Source organism: Penaeus japonicus, unplaced genomic scaffold (assembly GCF_977035675.1).
Source record: "Penaeus japonicus unplaced genomic scaffold, GWHDUDI00000001_assembly GWHDUDI00000001, whole genome shotgun sequence".
NCBI classification, from domain to species: domain Eukaryota; kingdom Metazoa; phylum Arthropoda; class Malacostraca; order Decapoda; family Penaeidae; genus Penaeus; species Penaeus japonicus.
This window is the reverse complement of record NW_028234403.1, coordinates 7,474,511-7,494,510: the sequence shown is the minus strand read 5'-3', so window position 1 is coordinate 7,494,510 and position 20,000 is coordinate 7,474,511. Positions and strand designations below refer to the sequence as shown.

The window sequence follows — 20,000 nt, the reverse complement described above, 5'->3', positions numbered from 1 at the left end:
TCCGCTATTTGTGCTCAAGCAAAGACCAACAAACTTCTACTATATATATATATATATATATATATATACATATATATATATATATATATATATATATATATATATATATATATATATATATATATATATATATATATTCCAGCAAGATAGTACTTTAAATGGTTCCTCTTTTGAAGGTCAAATGCATGAGAATTAGTCTTACAAGAATATGGATGATAGGGAGTTATTGATCTTTGCTTGAACGCCAACAGGCATCAATAAAACTTTCTTTTTTTTTTATAATTATTGTTGATATGTTGTTTATTGCTATTACCCATTTAGTATTCCACACATGGCTTTAGAATCCAATTCTAAAGGCCAATCCTAATGAAAAATATAGTATTGACAAACTCCCTGAGTATTCATAAGCTACTATTGAGGATACCAAATATCCAAATTAAGATAACAATTAAATTAAAAAAGAAAAACTGAGATACATAACAAGGAGATAACATTCCGAATAATCTCAGAACGCACTGGAAGAGTTCAAACTCGAATGGACTTTCCCGCACGAGTAAGTTTTAACCTGGCCTTTCTCTCGCCATGGAACAGATTCCCGACAAATACAGTGGCTACGCCCTTTCGCACTTCTGCGTTCCCAAGCATTATGAGGATGACCTAGAGGATATTATGATACCTTGGGGTCTCATTCAGGACAGGTATGTGAATTTTTTCTTCTTTTTAATGATAATTTTGATGATGGGATGTTGATTTCTTACTTTTTTTTTTCTTCTTCTTCTTCTTCTTCTTGTGTAGTGCTAAAGAATAAGGTCTCTTGATCGTGTGAAAGAAAAACAAAGTGTATATGGGTTTTTTACATCAGTTAATTTAATCAAAATAACATATATGTATACCAGAAGTCGTGTTTATCTATTCCAGGCTCATTAAATCTTTTATCATAAATGTTATAATTTTTGCGGTCCACAGAACAGAAAGGTTGGCCAGAGATATTTTCCAAGATGTCAGAGATGAACCGCTGACAGCTCTCTGTGTCCTTAAGGGCGGCTACCGCTTTTACACAGATCTTTTGGACAAAATTACAACACTGAACCGTTCTCATGGTTCAGTCTCGGTCCCAATCAATGTGGATTTTATTAGACTGAAGAGTTATGAGGTGAGTCTAATGTGATCAATATATCAAACTTTTTGGAAAAATGGTCATGAAATTGTATAAAATTGTTGGCTTTATGATAAAATGGAGATAAACTTGAATTTTAAGTTAATATATCTATCTTTTGATGCATCATGTCCTGTTTTTTTCATTTGTTCAGTATTGTAATCTTCCAAAAATAATCTTCCACTTTTCTCTCCTATTTTTAAGAATGAGGAATCAACTGGAGAAATTCGTGTTGTTGGTGGAGACAACCTCAATGGACTTCGTGGCCAAAACGTATTAGTAGTTGAAGATATTATCGATACTGGCCGTACCATGGAGAAGTTATTGGCAATCCTGGCAAAACATGGACCAAAATCTGTGAAAGTTGCATCGTTGCTAGTCAAGAGACGGCCTGGCTCCACTGGATATCGTCCTGATTGTGAGTACTAGTAAATAGGACACAGTGTATGAAGGAGGGCTTTGTTACTTTCAGTCGCATGGTGTTTCTTTACGAGAATATAGGAGTTATACTTGTTAAATTATTTTTGTTAGTAAAGCTTAGTTTTAACAACTTGAGAAAGTTTTAACCCATTGACACCTGGGATGTGTACTGTCTACTGTGATTTTGTTTTAGATTCATTACTTATGAATGGTTCCACAACTATTTAGTCACCAATGATTCACTTCACCTGACCTCACTATATTCCTTGATTTGGGGGAAAAGAAGTTTCTAATTCTGTTACTTTTCTTACTATCCTGATTGTTGTCATTATCATATTTTGATAGTAATGAAAAAAAAAATGGGGTAAGCAGGTGAGGCAAAGTAGGCCTGCTAATTGACTTTTGGATGACTAAGCGCTTGTGGAGCCATGTTTGCATAAATATAAGATAAAATATACTCAAACCATAGTGGACAGTACATGTGCTACACACACTACTCCTAGTAATAAAGGATTAACCCGTTAACGAAGGGTGATGTGTTTTTTCGTCATACATGATGCAGGAGCTCTGTCCTGACGACGGGCGTCATGACGTTCAGGGACTTGGATCACTGTGTTATTTTATTTTGCTGAGTAATGAGTGAGTGATGATGACAATTGCAGTCATAATTATTATAATTGCCATAATATTAAGCAAAATAGGTTTCACCTAACATCCAAAACCCCAGATGGCACCACTTTCTTCTAGCCCCAGCAGGAGAGAGAGCCTTGAATGGCACCTATCCACAGTTTCTAGCAAGCACTATCTTTATAGAGCGATGGCACATAGCAAGTTGCCAACCACTTGCTCTAAAGTATCACCAATAAAGGATGTGCAGGCAGAGTGAGAGAAGGAAGGTGACTCAAACCAAGCCCAATGTCTACAATGTGCCCGTGTGCCAGTAGGGATGCCTTTTACTGTGGCACTCACAGTCATAAGCACAAGTTTCCTTCATTTTCCCTATTTCTTCTTGTTATCTTCATTGTAGATGGTTATAAATTTCATATTAGTTCATGACAGCACACATATGCAAAAATATTAAGTTGCTTTTTTGTCCTCCCACAAAACAGCAATACTTCTATCACACAGAGGACAAAGAATATAATGAGCTAATATGGATCATATACTACATTTTTAGTCAACTGCAACATTGATAGAGCCTGTGATATGACAGATATAAGTCTCTAAAGACAATCAAGCACACAAAAATAAAACACAAAAATGGCTCTAGCTCTACAATGAGTGACTAAAAGAGAGTGGGAAAAGTCAAGGTATGTTGTGTGAAGCTGCCCCACTCCAAAATAAAACCCATCCTGGAGACTGAGCAAGCAAATCAATCCCACCTCCGCAATGGGTTAAGAATTAGACTGTCTGTCGTGAAGAGTATTCCATTATTACATATATATCAATGCACAAGCAAGGTTTTTATGTTCTTAATATTGTATTTAAAGAAACTGCTGTTTGTGAAGAAAACTAAAATATTCAATATTAATTGATAATGCCATTATATTTTTATTTATATATGCATTTGTCATCTGTTATTTCTAGGTAAACAAAAGATTACCAAAGGGAAACACTGGATATTGATTTCTATAATGTTCTATTTCATAGAACATATCTGGGCAGTACTTTTGTTTTGTTTTTACTTGCATAATTTCATAATTCACAGATCAACATAAGTAATGTCTTTACAATGAGCCTTAGTTATTTAGCTAATAGTAATTCCTCTCATATATTACATTCAATTTCAGATACTGGTTTTGAAATTCCCGATAAATTTGTTGTTGGGTATGCCTTGGATTACAATGAGTACTTCAGAGACCTTAATGTGAGTTTTGTCTGTAAAGTTTATCTGGTTCTTGCCTTCCTTCTTCCTGTTGTTCAGGTGTTTATAAATCACTCTTGCTTGGAATGTATAAAAAGTGACATATATTGTGATAATTTTACATAATTTGCGCAAATGTACTGACAAGTTATAATTTTTTTTTTTTCCAGCATATTTGTGTGATCAATGAAAATGGAAAGAAGAAATATTCAGTTGCTAATTAGTAAAATCATTCCAATTCAGTGAAGAAGGCTTGCTGAAAATTCTGTTATTGTATATGGTGTAATTGTTGTTGAGTCACAACAGAAATCAAAAAAGTATCAACTCATTTTCCAATTATGGCTTCTGTCAATTTACAATTTTTGGAGTGTATTCTGTTTTGATATATTTAGGAGCATATTCAGCCGTATTATTAAAGAAATGAATTAATTTCAGGTATTGGTAAATTGTATAAATACACTATCTTTCAGTGTAATAGAACTAGATGAACTGGCTACAGCATAATCAAAAAGCTTATAAAGTTACATTTTTTGACTCATGAAAAAATATCCTTGCAAATGATTATTTTATGAAAAAATATCCTTGTAAATGATTATTTTAAAATGGTAGATGAATACAAATATGAAAAAATATATAAACAATTAAATTTGCCAAGCTGTTGATAATAACCACTTTTGTGTATTTTAAGTATTCCGGACAATCAGAATTGTAAGAAAGGTTTAATATCTTTTAGATAATTCCAAGGTTGAATAAGTTGACAGAGAAAATTGAGTGATATCAGATTGGGACAGGATTAACAAGTGCCATGCATCTAAAATGGAGTCCTATTAATACCATATTTGCTTATGATTTGGGGCCAAGACTTACATTTTATAGTGAAAGTATATACACAGTAGTAGTTTCCTTTGAAGAAGGAAAGTTCTGCATTCTAGTACTTGACATTCCCCTTTTCTGCAACCTCCTAGGATCTATCCTTGAGAAAAAAATTATTATGTGGTTGTAAGTAAAGTAACATGGTTGTAGAACTGTGCATATAATGTGACTATTTAGAAAATTTTACACTTTATTGATGTTAGCAAAATGGATTCTGTTTTAGGATTCTATTTTATATAAATAAATTTATGTATGGTTATGTTTATACAGTGATGTTAAATGTTAATTCAGGCTTAAAATATATATATATCGTAATGCATTTTATAATTATTTAAAAATCTTGAATGGACTTTAATTTTTTTTTAACCTATTAGAAATTTTTATATAAAAAATACTATTTTTGCACTCAAGACAATTAAATTATAGGCAAATTTACATTTCTTAACCATTTAATAAGCTGGAAATAAAATAAATAAATTCAAAGTGATTTTTTTTTTTCTTAACCTGTTTGATGAAATTCATCCATTAGTTTTTTTTCTCTATTCGCTTATGAGGAACAAAAGGAAATCAGAAAATAGTAAAATGTAACGATAATGTGTAACTCCTTTATTTATTATTATTCATAACATTCTGTGTATGATACATACACATCTGAATAAATGAACAATATTTTCAAAACAATTGCAGTTTATTCATAGCACACAAATAGTGATAGAGATAATAATGATATCTGTTAATAATTCCTCAATTAAATTTTCCAAACTTCTTACATATAGTCAGCATACAAAAATTCATATTTGTACAAGAGGAAGCTTTGGACTCAAATACAAATAAATATCTTAATCTCTTTTCCAAACACTGAATTACATTATTTAAACAACTGATAAAAAAAAAAAAAAACTATTTCCACTGGAGGCTATCAATTATCTGCGCCCTCTGCCTCTGCCTCTTCCCCTGCCTCCCCTACCGCCACGGCCTCTACCTCCACCGCGACCCCGTCCTCTGCCTCGTCCTCGCCCACTGTCTGCCATGGCTCTGTGTTTTTCAACGAGTGGGGTCAGGGTGCTGCTGCAGAAGATGCAACCTGTGGCTGAAAGCTGGCCATCCCTGAGTTTGGTTGACCCCTTTGGAGAAACAAGTATTATTACACACGATTTTTCTAATACGTCCTTTCCTTATCTTTTTTTCATTATTATATATTGAAAGAGTGATAATTATAGAAGTCTTTAACCCATTCACAATGGAGTTTATATTTGCCTAATGCTGCTCCTGCCAGCTAGATACCAAGCATGTGCAGTGACTAAGCATGATTTCTCTCCCATCATGTGTGCCTGTATTTGTTTACATTACTTTCACAAATGAAGAAAAATGTATCTATATAAATGGAACTCCCATGACATAGGTAACAATGTAAACCGTATATTTTGAGGGAGAGATCATGATGTGATTGGATGTCATCTGGCAAGAGCAAAATATTTCCATGATGTGATTATTAAATCACCTGATACCAATGGGTAAAATAGTTTTGTTAAGAAGGTTTCAGAAGTCATAATTACCTCTTTGTAATCCACTGTAACAATCTGTGAGCCACAGTCTTCACAGGTGTCACTAAGAACCTGCACTTTACTGGCCTTTTGGAAGATGTTAATGATAACGTCACATCTGCAAAGTCAAAATCGTTACTTGTGTTGGGACAAATACTTAACATATTGTTTGATAAAGTCATATTTTCTGCATAAATACATGCACAATTGAGTGACCAGAAAAAAAAATGAATCTATAAGACAAACAAAAGACACAAGCTCATGACAAATACTAATAATAAAAAAAAAAGATACTAAATCCACAAACAGGATATCACCCTAATGTATCTGTAAATAAACAAACAAATAAAGCATTTACTATCATACTTACTTGTTACATGCCAATTTCCATTTTGGTCCTGAAGCTGCATCCATCACTAGAATTCCCGTTGGACATTCCATACACAAAGATACACCTGAATTATCACGGCTGTATTCACAGGTTGGATGAGGGCATAGGTTGCATCCATTAGCCTTGACCATATCTCTGGAAAATGATTAAGAAGAAGAAAAAAAATGTATATATATAATCCAGTCATTTCAAATGCTTTCATCATTTTTAATTCCAGCAAATCCTTCACTTTCTTGTTATCTCTGTAAGAGAAAAGGTCTTAATATATTCATTTGTCATAAACAAAATTATTAATGATTACTTCATATTTGTCCAGAAATCTTATAGTGAAACAATTTGACAAATCAAAAGCTCAACATTTCTGGATAAAACTTATAGAAGTGCAAGACAATCTATCACTTTCAGATGAAAACCTTCACATACAATACAAGGTAAATGTCATTCAAAAGTCTTAGTTAACCACTTTTCAAAACACCAATTACCAAACATCAAACTTTGCAATCCCAGTAAAAGCACCAGTCCACAAAGAAACTTACGGGAAGGGAGGATTGTTGTAACAATAGGGGCAGAAGGTGAAGCTCTTTCCCTTGGCTCCTCCTGACCACATCAACAGCTGGTAGTCATCCAAGGGACATCTGTTCTCATGAAACTCTCTTATGATGCCATTCTGGGGTACAGCAAAGGTGTCGTCACAGTTGACACAGTGGAGTCGGATAGGCTTTGTTTCCACCAGTTTGATGTAGCGACGACACTTCCCACATCTGTGAGTGACAATAATTGTTGCTCTTATTGCACATATGTATGCACATGTCTATTACATGTATTGCATGTATAATCATCGTCATAAAAAATAAAAAATGTATTATATAAAGACCTATAGTCATAACTTGTCTTAAATCAGTATATCTGATACTTTTAGAAAGTTAAAATCATATTGTATTGGTGAAAAAAAATCATGCTTGTAATATGAAAAATTAGTCCAGCATTAATTTTTTTGAGCTAGTGCTTCACATATCAACTGGAAATACTAGTTAACTAGGAAAAACTATAATAAGTAAATCATATGATATAAGATTATTTTGCCATTGAATTTAAATAACATTGTCACTCCTCATCTAAGAAATAAAACATTTGTTTTCAAGAACCAGCAAAAAATAGTAATAACCTTGATAAAGGCCTCCCACTTGCAGACAATGGTGAAAATGTAACCTCAAACAACTCATCCATTCCTCCTATGTTATTGACAAAGTACTGGAACTTTAGTTGGAAGATCTCAATGGTGTGCCGTAAAACAGCATCAAAGTCAGCTTTCCCTAAGGCAATGAGGTTCAGCTGTTCCTCTACAGCACTTCTCATTGTAGGTAGTACCAGGTCAGGATCAATCTGGAAATTTGCATCCAACCAATCTCATAAGTTTTATAGTTTATAATATCAGTAAGAATATGTTTGTGTAACATATGGAACAACTAAAGTTTTATCATATATCATTTCTTAAACTGCATGACTCCAGTTGCTTCAAATTCATATTTTACTAATGCAATTTTACCTTCTGGTAGCCATGGACTAGCACAATACCAAGGCTAGTGGGTACTAATCTACGTCCTGATGACACTTGAACGTAGTTCCTCTGACATATGTTGTTAATGTGTACAGGAATTGATGCATCTGTGCCAATGCCATGCTTCTCCATCAGGCTGATCAACTCTGCTTCAGTAAGATAGTCGGGTGGGGAAGTCTGTCGTTCAGATAATCTTGTCTGCAGAGGAAGAGTTCATGTTACTGTAGTCTAACTTGAAAAGGATAAGAAAATTGAAGAAAGAAATAACCTCAGATGAACAGGAATTACAAAAGTATATTGTGGATTAACTGGTACATAATAGCAATACTGCATTTCTCTTTAAAAAATATATCCAATATGTATTTTCCATGGTGAAAAAGAGATTGTTTTCAAGAAATTTCTGGTGAAAAGTGCAATATTCTTTTTACCTTTCACAAGTTTATTTATGAGGATAGGAATAGTTTCATGTAAATATTTTGGTTCCCTTTAACCCACTCATGACGGGGCTATTTCGGCAATAAATGGTCGGAATGCCTAACGCCTCAGGATTCTCAGGCGCACAAGCCGCAAGCGAGCGTTGTATGCCCGATCACCCAGCACGCCGGCCTAGACTAAATATCTATTCGCCGGCGTCTGACCCAAAAACCACTGAACATGATAGCAAGTCAACTGGCGCGAATGGGATAGTTTATGCCTTTACTTGGAAAAACAATTAAACACTCAGTATGAATGGTAAAATCTACTGATTTGGATTTACTTTATGTGTACTCTCAGTCAAACTAGGATGGCATCTTACTGTTACTCAAAGTCCTTCAAAAGATGGTACCATTCTTGACCTTCTAGTGGAAAAATAAGTCTTACTTACCTCTAAAATAGCAAATTCATCACCAGCTTTGACATCAGGTAATTTTTCCTCATCTTGCAATGCCAGCCAATCCATCACCTGTTGGTGGAATGAGATGAGAGTTAATGAGTTTATATTTTTTTACCATAGCATAATAACCTTTAAAAAAATAGTTATTGATCTAAACATCAATAATAATGATGGTATATTTTATCATCCAAATCATGCTGTTTCCAATAATTTTAATATCCCACTGCAGATTTTGTGCTTTTAATTCTTAACCCAATCCCGACGGGCCCGGCAAGAACTGAAAACCCCCTACACCGGGCCTAAGTAATATCGGCTCAGGGATGTCACACTGGTGTGTCGCCCCGTCATCAGGCACTTTGCCGTGTCACACGGGTGCGACACACCGTCATCATTGGGTTAAGAGTTCCTAATGCAACTTTAAACTATTGCAGAAAGCTGGTGAATGCTCATATACTAATACCAACATATGAGCCAATCCCCAGGAGCCCTCTACAATCACCAGACATGTGCATGTTAAAAGTTTTAACCTTTCCTGGTCTTGTGTACTGTATACCTACCCTCCAGACCAGTCAGTACTATGTCTTGTAGCAGGGCTGAAATTTCAGCGCAGAGCTTCCCCCCAAAGGGCCTGTTCTTGCAGGGCATTGGCTGGAAAACTGCATTACTCAGCTTGATTGTCAATATCTAGGCCAACTTCCCATGCTTATTATTATATCAACCCAATGCAGACAAATGGCAATACATAGATGCCATAAGCATTTTGGACCATATGCTAGGGGTGTAAGGTACCACTGCCAGTTTGGCTGTTCTGTCGAGTGGCACCAAGAGTGAGGAGGAGTGTATGAAGATGTATATGTTTTTTTTTCTTCTTCTTTTACAATAAAGAAAATGTTTTGTCAAACTTTGTATTTTTTAATTACATAAATTTGTGATCGTGATGTTACACTCAGTGTGCAGTTCATATTCTTCCAATATGGAAACTAAACTATAGGTATAATCTGTCTAAACATTGCTATAGCCATACAGTACCGAAAATAAGCTTCACAGCATGACAAAAAAAAAAAAAGAAGTGGAGAAGATCTTCATTACCCTAATATACAAATGACTATGAGTTGGGTGAAAAAACGGTAGCAGAGCAAAGTGCAAGCCTCCGGCACTCCATTAACTCTCCCGTCTGCCATGTCCATTCTAATTTCATAGGCCTTGTCTGCATTGGGTTAAGTTGAGCCCTGATATATTGTAGATAGATGTGTACATGTTCCTTATTGTTATATATTGTACAAAATTCACAAACATTAATTATTGGTCATGTTAAGAAACTCAATAAGGTTAATTAATAAAACTTTCCTGGTGCTTTTCCTGACAAAAATCAAACGTAAATAATACACCAACATAAATAATAAAAAAAAGGAAGAAACATATACAATTAAAATAAGTTCATATGAAAAATAAGAGAATATTTCACCTTAGTAAAGCCTGGGTCAAGAAGTTGCTTGCCATTCACACTGAAGTTCTCTGACCCAATTGAAATATTGATGGTTGTACTGAGGTAGATGCAGTCAGGCATCAGCTGCAATGAGATCATATATGTCACTGCAATTATCTACACTGTTAAGTACCTAATCCACATAAAAAAAATGAGATCTTATATTTTTTTTATTGACAACATATTTCATTTATGTGATTATGCCCCTGGCTTCCTCAACTTATCAAGTAATGACAACATACATCAATGCTAAAACCAAAGTAGAAAAGATATACAAACAATATATGTGCTACAATACTTACAGTACCAATGAAGTGCTTAGTTATGTACTCATATAAACGCCAGGAATCATGATCTAGCTGGCCTCTGTCAGCACAACGCATCGGCGTGATGGGGGGATGGTCACCCGCATCATGACCCTTTTTAGGCTTCTGAATGCCATCTCTTAGTATCTCACGGACTGTGCTGCCCCAGTCACTGTGACCCTCTTGAATCCTCAGTGCACCCCTGTAAGTGTGGAAGGGTGTCAGTACATTATATTCCCTAAAGAACTGGGTTTGCTCTAAAACTTTTTTTCCATTATTGAATTGTACTTCACTTAACCTGATAACTTTGGGTATGTGTGGAGAGCGCATGGCCAGTCCTCCTGGTATCTCTCAGTGCTACTTGGACTTCTATCAGTCAATCACAGCCCATACCACAAAACAGGTCTCTCACTCTATTAGAAATTCATACTTCTTTGGAATTCTGCTGACCTTCTTGTGTCAAGTATCATTTTACAGTTTAGCCTTATCGTGAGGTCTATATTAGCCATTTGAAAAGCAATGCAAGGATGTAAAAGACTAATATTTGTTGGATAGACTCCATGATAAATCATTGTGTGGTTACATTCTTTGCAAAGGAAATAATTTAGTTTAATGGAATAACAAAAATAGGATCTTGTTGAAGATTTATCAGTTCTATTTTCTCTAAAACTTTTTTTTTCTAAAATATGTACCAGAGAAGATGCCTTAGACTAGCACTGCCAGTGTTTCTTAAAGCAAGTGTCCTGGCAAAGTTAAACTTCACACTCTTGAGCACATAGTTCAGGTCATCTTTTTACACATTGTGTTCTTCTCTGCCAGTATCTTTGGCTACCCTGGAGATAGCACTCAGGTGTCATGCTGGGAGAACATACCTGCCCCTGGCACTGACCTCATTGTGCCGGTATACCAGCCAGAGAACCTAAAGCAACTTGGCACATTTGAATTATCAATATCAATATCACTGTCTTCTTATGCTATAGATAAACTTCAAGCAAATAAGTTACAATCTGCGTGCCACTTCTTACATGGTTTTGACGTCTTGCTAACTGCCAGCAAGATCATTTAAACGATGATACAACATACATGCCACCTGGAGACATGACCAGATGTTGCCACCCAGAGTTATCAAGTTAATGCCTATAAACTTTTATAACAATCATTATTGCACTGTGCAAGACTCTTAAGTCTGAATGAAAACAAAGATTGTCATCAATGAATAATGAAAACACACAACTTACTTGAGATCAAAATTTTCAGGATAATGTGTGGTCTCTGTCCTGGGATATGATATGTAGCCCTGTGTGTAAAGTCTCTCAGCTATGGTCATTGCATGCTGAGGACCCATCCCAAGGCCTGAACTGGCAATACGCATCAACTCAACGGTGTTCAGAGCTGGAGGTCTTGGTTTAGTCTTCTCAGCCATGGTCACTCCCACTACTCTGGAATCAAATAAAGTCATATATATTATGGAACCAGACATAAAACGTATCATAATTCACCCCTTAATGACAGAGGATGTGATATAACATCATGGCTCAGCTGGTTTTCCCACTGGGGACATGATATTATGTCGTGGCTTTTTGATCAAGAGGTAGCAGCAGGCCACTCACTACCTCAGCAGCAAATAACCTGCAGCATTAGGCCTGCACATATCAAAATACCCCACCGTAATGTCCATAAGTAGCCAAAACCACCTTGGTTAATTTTTACTCTCACAAAAAATGTAAAACAATGAAACCAATCGTATAACAGTAAGGAGTACAGTATAATCATTATACATTCAATGAAAATGATAGGTATATCAATAAGCAGAACCATATTTCCAACACATTCTATCAACAAAGTGTGGACACATAATGTGGACTTTTATTACACTAGCTACAGCAAACAAAAATTATACAAATGGACATGCATCATAATTGTACAACTACTATTCCTAGGTATTACCTTTATAAACAGTAATATGCATTTCTCATATGTAAACAAATGTAGCTCTATTTCTTTACCCATTAGTGCTATACAGTTCCATATCATTCTTATTTTCTCATTCAATAAAATCATCAACTCATGAATAAAGACCAGATTTTATATGTTAAATTCTCTTCTCTAACACACAGGAATCTAACCAAAATCTTTTAAAGCACTAAAAAAGAATAGCAACACTTGACCACCCGTGATAATCCCTTTCAGTGTTATATATTTACTGCACTGTCATGTCATACAGTCACGTACTTAGCTCTCTTCTGTTCCTTGACGAGGTTAAGGAAGAAGTTGGCCACATCTTTATCAAAGATACGGACTCTTTCCCATTCCAAGTTCATCTGCCTCTCTTCTGTCACAGCCACTTTAACCTGAGGACATAAAACATTCATGAATTTATTTTGTAAACAATAAAAATTACTTCAATATTTGTTACAGTAGCTGCTTTTTCCTTCTATAGATATTGCTTTAGTGATAGGTAAAATAGTGTCATTCCAGACTGGTAATCAATCCAGTGTCTGAAAATTATAGCATATATTCTACGGAAACTAATAATTTTCCTCATAACTTTCAGACTTTCATACCTGGAGTACCCAATAAGTTTCTGGCTTGAAGGACTGTATGAAGTCATGACGTTCAACACAAAAGCCAAGAGTGGGTGTCTGACAGGGTCCAAATGAGATTAAGGTTGAGTCAAGATTGCCGTATTTTCCCTGAAAAATAATAAAAGTATTATTCAATGTTGTCTGCATTATAAAACAGTTTTTCAATCAATAGGAAAATGTCAATTCAAGTAAATTCTAAGGATTATATTTCACATAATTAGAGATACATATTTAATGAAGTTTATCACAAACAGTGAACTCTGGAACAGAATACACAGAATACATACTTGGAAAAATTTGGTTTGAAATCTTGTAAATGCACAACCAATACGTAGATCTAGTTCCTGCCTTGCGTCGACAGATCGAGACTCATTCTCATTAGGTTCTACTAAGCAATTCATAGCAGCTTTAATGTCACGGTCTGTGATTGCTGAGAATTTTGCTCGAAATATGGTCTGAAAAAGAGACACCATAGGAAAAAATTACTATCAGTAAAAATCATTTTCATGATGCTATTGCTTAATATTTACTTCAATGCATTATACTCTAATAAACTTGCAAGTCACCCATCAATTCTGGTTCTACATTGCTCAGGAACATGTTAATATAAAGAACCAAAAGAATTAAAAAGTCAATGCTTTGAACTCTGGATTCACAAAGGTCATATGTGAATATGCCTATATCCATAATCACTTTTTTACCTTATAAAATTATGTCATTTCCGTGCAAGTGTGCTTAACCCATTAACGAAGGATGACGTGTTTTTTCGTCATACATGACACAGGAGCTCTTGCCTGACTATGGGCGTCATGACATTCGGGGATTTTGGATCACTATGTTATTTTATTGTGCTATGAGTAATAAGTGAGTAATGTTGACAATTGCAGTCATAATTATTATAACTGCCGTAATATTAAGCAAAATGGGTTTCAACTCACTTCCAAAACCTAGATGGCACCACTTTCTTCTAGCACCAGCAGGAGAGAGAGCCTTGAATGGCACCCATCTACGGTCTCTAGCAAGCACTATCTCTATAGAGGGATGGCACATCGCAAGTTGCCGACCTCTTGCTCTAAAGTACTGCAGATGAAAGATGTGCAGGCAGAACGAGAGGAGGAAGGTGACTTACACCATGCCCAATGCAAACAATGTGCCCCTGTGCCAGTAGGGATGCCTTTTATTGTGGCACTCACTGTCAAAAGCACAAGTTTCCTTCCTCTTCCCTACCTCTTCATTTTGGATGGTTATAAGTTTCGTGTTTGTTCGTGACAGTACACAAATACGAAAAAATAAAGTTGCTTTTTGTCTACCCCTAAAACAGTAATACTTCTATCACATTGAGTCTAAAGAAAAAAATGAGTTGATATGGACCCTGAACTACAATTTTAGTCATCTGCAGAATTGATGGAACCTGTGATATGACAAATATAAATTTCTAAAAACAGTAAAACACACACAAAAAAAAAAAAACACAAATATGGATCTAGCTCTACAGTGAGTGACTAAAAGGGAGTGGGAAAAATCAAATTATGTGGATGAAGCTGCCTTGATCAGAAATAAAACTCATCCTGGAGCCTGTGTAAGCAAATGTATCCCCCGTCGGCAACAGGTTAATTATTGGGTTAATGGTCGTCTCATAATAGATATATCAACAGAGATGATAAAATAACTTCAAACACAAACTACAAGAAAAGGAGAATTTCTTCATTCCCTTGTGTTTTCTACTTGTCTTACTACACAAAAATATGTTTATCGTTTATCAATTGATTTTGATTGCTGAGCTTTCCTTGTGGATTCAGGGCTAACTTCTATCTGGTCCTTCTATATGTAGTGCTGAACAAACTGTCATTTTAGATCCTTTTTTCATGTCACACAAAAACATTAAAAATTACTGAAATAATTTCCTGCATTTCAATTTATTGTGGTGTACGTAGTGTGTCATGCGTATGGTTAAAGTGTATCATGTGTAAAGAGTGTCCTGAGTGCTATTTGTGTGTAAATCATATGATTCATCATAATAAAATTTGAAGGAAAATCTGAATAATTCAAAATAATCCTTGAACATACATAGACTTATATAAATCAATATATCTATACTATCATAAGTCAATTTTTTGTTGTGCCTTATCTTGAACTGGTCTTTAGTCTGGTGTAACTTTCCTATTTTTTTAGGCATCATATCTTGAGTATAGGTTTGATTTTAACCAAGGTCCTGTTTGTTGTGTCTTGAGATATTATCAAGCTCAAGTGTGATATCATATGTAAACAAATACAATGGTTTCCTCTGTGTATCCCCATCCTCCAAAATTATTTCAGATATATTTGGAAAACAAAGGACAAAAATAAGTGGGTTATCAATAGCATTGATACTGTGTATATAGCACAACTTATTTTTGGACGAGATTTGGTAAAACTATACAACAGACATCTTAGCAATAGATTAATTACAATGGCTGTGAAGGGGTATAAACTGCTTATTTGTGCTAGCTTTCTCATAAAAAGTTTTATCAAAGAAGCTATCCTAAAGTTTAGAAGTGGACATAACAATAACACAGATAAAATAAAGTAGTCATGTTCACAAAAGACTTTTGTTCAGATATGACCTCACAATCCATAGTTGAACACACATTTTTTAAAACAGTTTCATGTCAAAAATGCAGCTATATCTATACACAGCCACAGATATTCTTTTAAATACTATTATCATATTTATCTAAATCATAGTCTACTGCAGTTACTACTGTTGATAATAGAAAGATAATAATAATTGTAAACAAATAAAGAACAAACCTGCTCTCTGTACGACTTGTTCATGGAAGTTTCAACACATGAAATAACCTCAAAGCAAATGTTCTCGCCTTCTTTGTCACAATCGAGCCATAGAACCAAGTAATCACAACCTCGTGCCTCCTTGCTTAAGAATTCTGGCATGCGAAGCTTAGCAGTGGCCTCCTTTTTCTCTGTCGGACACCTGAACAACTCAGCCTGTAAATATATGAGAAATTTCTACCATGGTACAAGAAGGACTGTTGCAAATCTACATGGTAATCGGACACTTTTCTCTGATAAACTTTGCATGTGAAATAAGTTTCTATTGAAAAAAAAAAAACTTTAAAAAGAACAGTGTTACTTACAGGATCAACTCTATCCCAGTTATTGTACTTTCCAGGGAAATCCAGTGACATAACATGACCACACACTGACGTCATCTTAAACCGAACACTCTGATTACAAAAGCTGCCTGTCCACTCATGGACACTACAGGCTCCATTGAAACCTGAAAGGCAAAAAGAATCAATGAAATAATCAAGTAAAATACATTGGGCACCACTGCAAAATTCATGTGGTATCCTTGCATGTTTCATCTCCAGAGCTGTTAGGTTGTAAATTACTGGGTCAGAACCATTGTAAAAAATGGCTCATACTTCCATAAGTCATATTTTCACAACTATATTTGCCTCAACTAGTTATCCAAGGTCTTGGATAAAATATTTTACTGAAACTGGATATATACTGAAGATAAAATCAGGAATCATTAATTGGGAAGGAGATTTATGTTGCCTAAGAAATCAGCAAGACAGCAAACCAGTTGAATGATCAGTGAAGCAGACAAGAAGTAACACTCAAAAGATACTGGAAAGTTTAAAAGACCAGCTTCAATGGCCACAAACAGTGAAAATGAGTCACTACTAAATGAAAGTGAAAATAATGATGTTGACAGCTCAGAAGGTATTAAACCTGATGAATATCCTATCAAAAAAAGAAATCTAGGCCTGCTAAGCCATACGTCCTCATGTATCTAAGTTCAAGGAAAAGGGTTGTGCCTTCAGCCAAAATAGTTTGGGTCTAAGCCTCAGTGAGTCCAATTTTTTAATGACAACAGCACATAGAAACATAGAAAAGAATAAGGAAATCAAAGGCAACAAATCAACTGCATCCAGCACTAGAATGGTGTAACATCAGACAGATGTGTGTTGTATGTTACACCAGCAGACAGCTGCAGGGATCAGTTACTAGGTATCCAAAAAGTGAAGAGCAGTATATGAAAATATACTTCTAAGGTCAAAATTTTTTTCACAAATAAGATACTGATATTAAAGTGAGAGCCTTGTCTTTTACACATTGAATACAAAGTCTGGCAAACTGAAGAGCTCTTGAAAAGACATCTGCTGTGGCAAGCTAACCATATACACAGGCTTCATATAAAGCATGTTGTTGGCAACGTACCAGGCAATACCAAAGACCTAGAATTGGTTCTCCTCTGGAAGAGATTGAAATAATCTCAAATAGGTAATAGACATAAGGGTCGGTATTCACAAAAGGTCATAGAATTTTCTTTGACGTATATAAGGACTTCCCTTAACCCATTGCAGATGGGTGGTAACACATACATGCCAATTAAGTTTTTGACCTGACAACAGGTGGCAACACAAACATGCCAATAAACGTCTTGCTATATCTGATGTAAGGGGAGAGTAGCCTAAAAGACGGGTGTCAATACGTACATAACACAACATCGGGATCTGCTCACAGTGGAAGCGCGCACACAGTCATGAAGTATTATGACTGTAATGTCACTAGCTTCAGACCTTCAGGGTTCCAAAGTCAGCCTAAATCCACATTTAGTGATGGATTTATGGAAAAATATTGTTTGGTCTAGTCTGCACGACCCGGAGGGCAGAGAAAACACTTTCCCCGTCCCTCTAATTTTTAGCCTGTAGCCACCAGCGGCGTAGACCACCCATCCTGATTGCCAATTAGGTCGTTAGACACCCTGTCCGCAATGGGTTAATGACTGATGATGTCAATTACAATTATATTTAGTAAAATTACTGTAATATTCTTGAAAATAGGTTTAGTTATAAATCCCAAATATAGATGGCATAATTGATAATGTGTCAGCTGAGTACTGTCATGTATTTCTCAAATTGTATATTGCAGTAAAAAAAGAGGGAAACACCTCAATTAATAACTTGTATATTCTTTGTCAGTCATTATTATTCCCCAGCCTTATTACTTTCTTTTTTGTTGTCTGTCCTACCACCTGCATTTAGGTTATGATTTTTCAAGTTTCACTAAGACCAATTTTGGCCTTGTAATAGTATTTCCTAAAGAGACTTAGTAGATTTGTTATGCATTGAGGTTATTTACCCTTTCTATTATCTCATTTGAATATGTTTCTGAAACTGAAAGTAGTTTCTCAAAATGAAAATAATTAACATATGTGAAAAGACAAATTATTTTCTTGCTGAACTGTCACATCAGGAATTACTTCTCATTCGTCAAAACATCTAATGACATATTTCAATCATGTTTCAGGCCAATAAATATTTCAACTGGAGTTGCTAAGTCTCTCAGTTTGGCAGCAAGAACAAAAAATAAATCCAACAATAAGTGGTCTATAAATATGTTGCAACAATATACCAGGGACACAACTTACAATTTACTGACAATACACAAAGATGAAATTTACAAATGTAACATATACATATCAGCACTGCATAAAACCATAATCTAAACTTTGTCTGAACATTCTTTTTTATGATCATGAAACTAGCAATTGATAATCTAAGCAATCAAGTGTCGGTTCCACACCCACATTCCAATCAAAAACTACTTTGCGAGCTGCAGTTGCATGCAAGACTGTCTATTAATTGATAGTAGCATTCAAATATACCAGGATTACTGACTATCTAGGTCATATGCATGATTGGCTGATACACAATACGATATAAAAGAGCATGTCACCGCTCCTGCACTACAAGACATAACTATATATTAATAATCGTAAAAAAAAAAATCATCCCACGCGCTTGGGACTATCTAATTCCTCCTTCTGACAACGTTAATCACCAGATAATTCAGCCCTGATCACCTTTTCTTGAGTTGCACTTCTTGTTACTTAATATATCTGCTAGGGACTGTGCCAGCGATGGCTTTTCGGCCACCATAAAAACGGACTTCATGATGAAGTTTGTGTGGCAGTCTCGTCCCGGCTTCGACTGACACACCAACACAATGTAAACAGCTTATGCCGGATCCGGAGTGCAACCGATCCGCATTCAAAGAAAATGGACGGTGTAGGAGAAACTATTGTAGATCTGTTACTTGCAGTGGGTGGGGTAAACTTGGCGGGTTACGTGTTTTCCTGCAAACGGGAGGATCCAGACTAACGAAGTGAGCAAGCTTTTCTCGAGAGGTCGTCTCAGCAATGAAAGATTCAGAATCATTAGGTGCATTGATCTCACCAATGAACGGGCCCTCGGGAGAGCGTGGGTTTTGACAAAATCAACAATACTAAGGAATATTAAGCATCACTTGTGCTCTACAAGACCAATTCGGTCTTCGAAATTGGCTGAAGGATCTAGCGAAACTGCATGATTTCTGTCTTCCAAGGAGCTACAAGTCTAAGGACTTTAACGTGACGTTGAGGCCCAGCTCCACTACTTCTGCAATGTGCCTCAATGAGCTCATGCGTCAGCTTCATACCTTCGGTTTCAGGACTCAAGTGCTAAGGTACAGTGCACCTTAGCACTTGGGACTGATCAGAGTACAGTGTACTCTGATCAGCTCTTCTCAAGCCCATGACAATACCATGTCTTAAGCTGCGTGTAGCTCTCCATGGCCGCCGATGCGGATTCTGTTATTTCTGGTCCGACAGCGAGAACGTTCTTCACTATATCGGTAGTCCCGAGAAACGTATCAGAACCTTTCTTTTTAATTGTGTTGGAAGTATACAGCATCTTTCTAATCCTGACCATAGGAGGCACAACAGCTCCGCGATGAATCCACAGATGATACAATACGTGGTTTATCAGATGAGGATTTACTATCATGTGGGAGATGGGACTTGGGCCCGTAGTAAAGAACCTGTGGGGTGGGGCGTCGGGAAAATGTGACGGTGGGGGTCGGGGGGCGTATGTAGGATTTATCCTACGCCCTTT

General features: G+C 35.8%; 2 protein-coding genes across 3 annotated transcripts in view; one reads left to right on the top strand and one right to left on the bottom strand.

The window, feature by feature from the left end:
* Window positions 1–4,800, top strand: part of LOC122242957 (hypoxanthine-guanine phosphoribosyltransferase) — a 10,868-nt gene extending 6,068 nt beyond the window's left edge. For both annotated transcript variants that reach the window (XM_086535806.1, XM_043000401.2), the window contains exons 2-6: window positions 592–698; window positions 967–1,153; window positions 1,361–1,574; window positions 3,367–3,443; window positions 3,611–4,800. In XM_086535806.1, the coding sequence (XP_086391932.1) occupies window positions 592–698; window positions 967–1,153; window positions 1,361–1,574; window positions 3,367–3,443; window positions 3,611–3,664 (639 nt within the window). In that variant the 3' untranslated portion in view covers window positions 3,665–4,800. The remainder of the gene's footprint in view (window positions 1–591; window positions 699–966; window positions 1,154–1,360; window positions 1,575–3,366; window positions 3,444–3,610) is intronic.
* Window positions 4,801–4,904: 104 nt separating this feature from the next.
* On the bottom strand, window positions 4,905–19,076 carry Top3beta (DNA topoisomerase 3-beta). The gene is made up of 16 exons (XM_043000399.2): window positions 18,932–19,076; window positions 16,191–16,333; window positions 15,847–16,041; window positions 13,344–13,511; window positions 13,036–13,164; window positions 12,704–12,822; window positions 11,710–11,910; window positions 10,469–10,673; window positions 10,146–10,250; window positions 8,672–8,749; window positions 7,795–8,004; window positions 7,414–7,631; window positions 6,785–7,009; window positions 6,228–6,383; window positions 5,870–5,975; window positions 4,905–5,437 (listed from the first exon to the last, which is right to left on the bottom strand). Exons 1-16 carry the CDS (start codon window positions 19,020–19,022, stop codon window positions 5,237–5,239), a joined length of 2,550 nt encoding a protein of 849 aa, XP_042856333.1. The 5' UTR covers window positions 19,023–19,076; the 3' UTR covers window positions 4,905–5,236.
* Window positions 19,077–20,000: the final 924 nt, after the last annotated feature.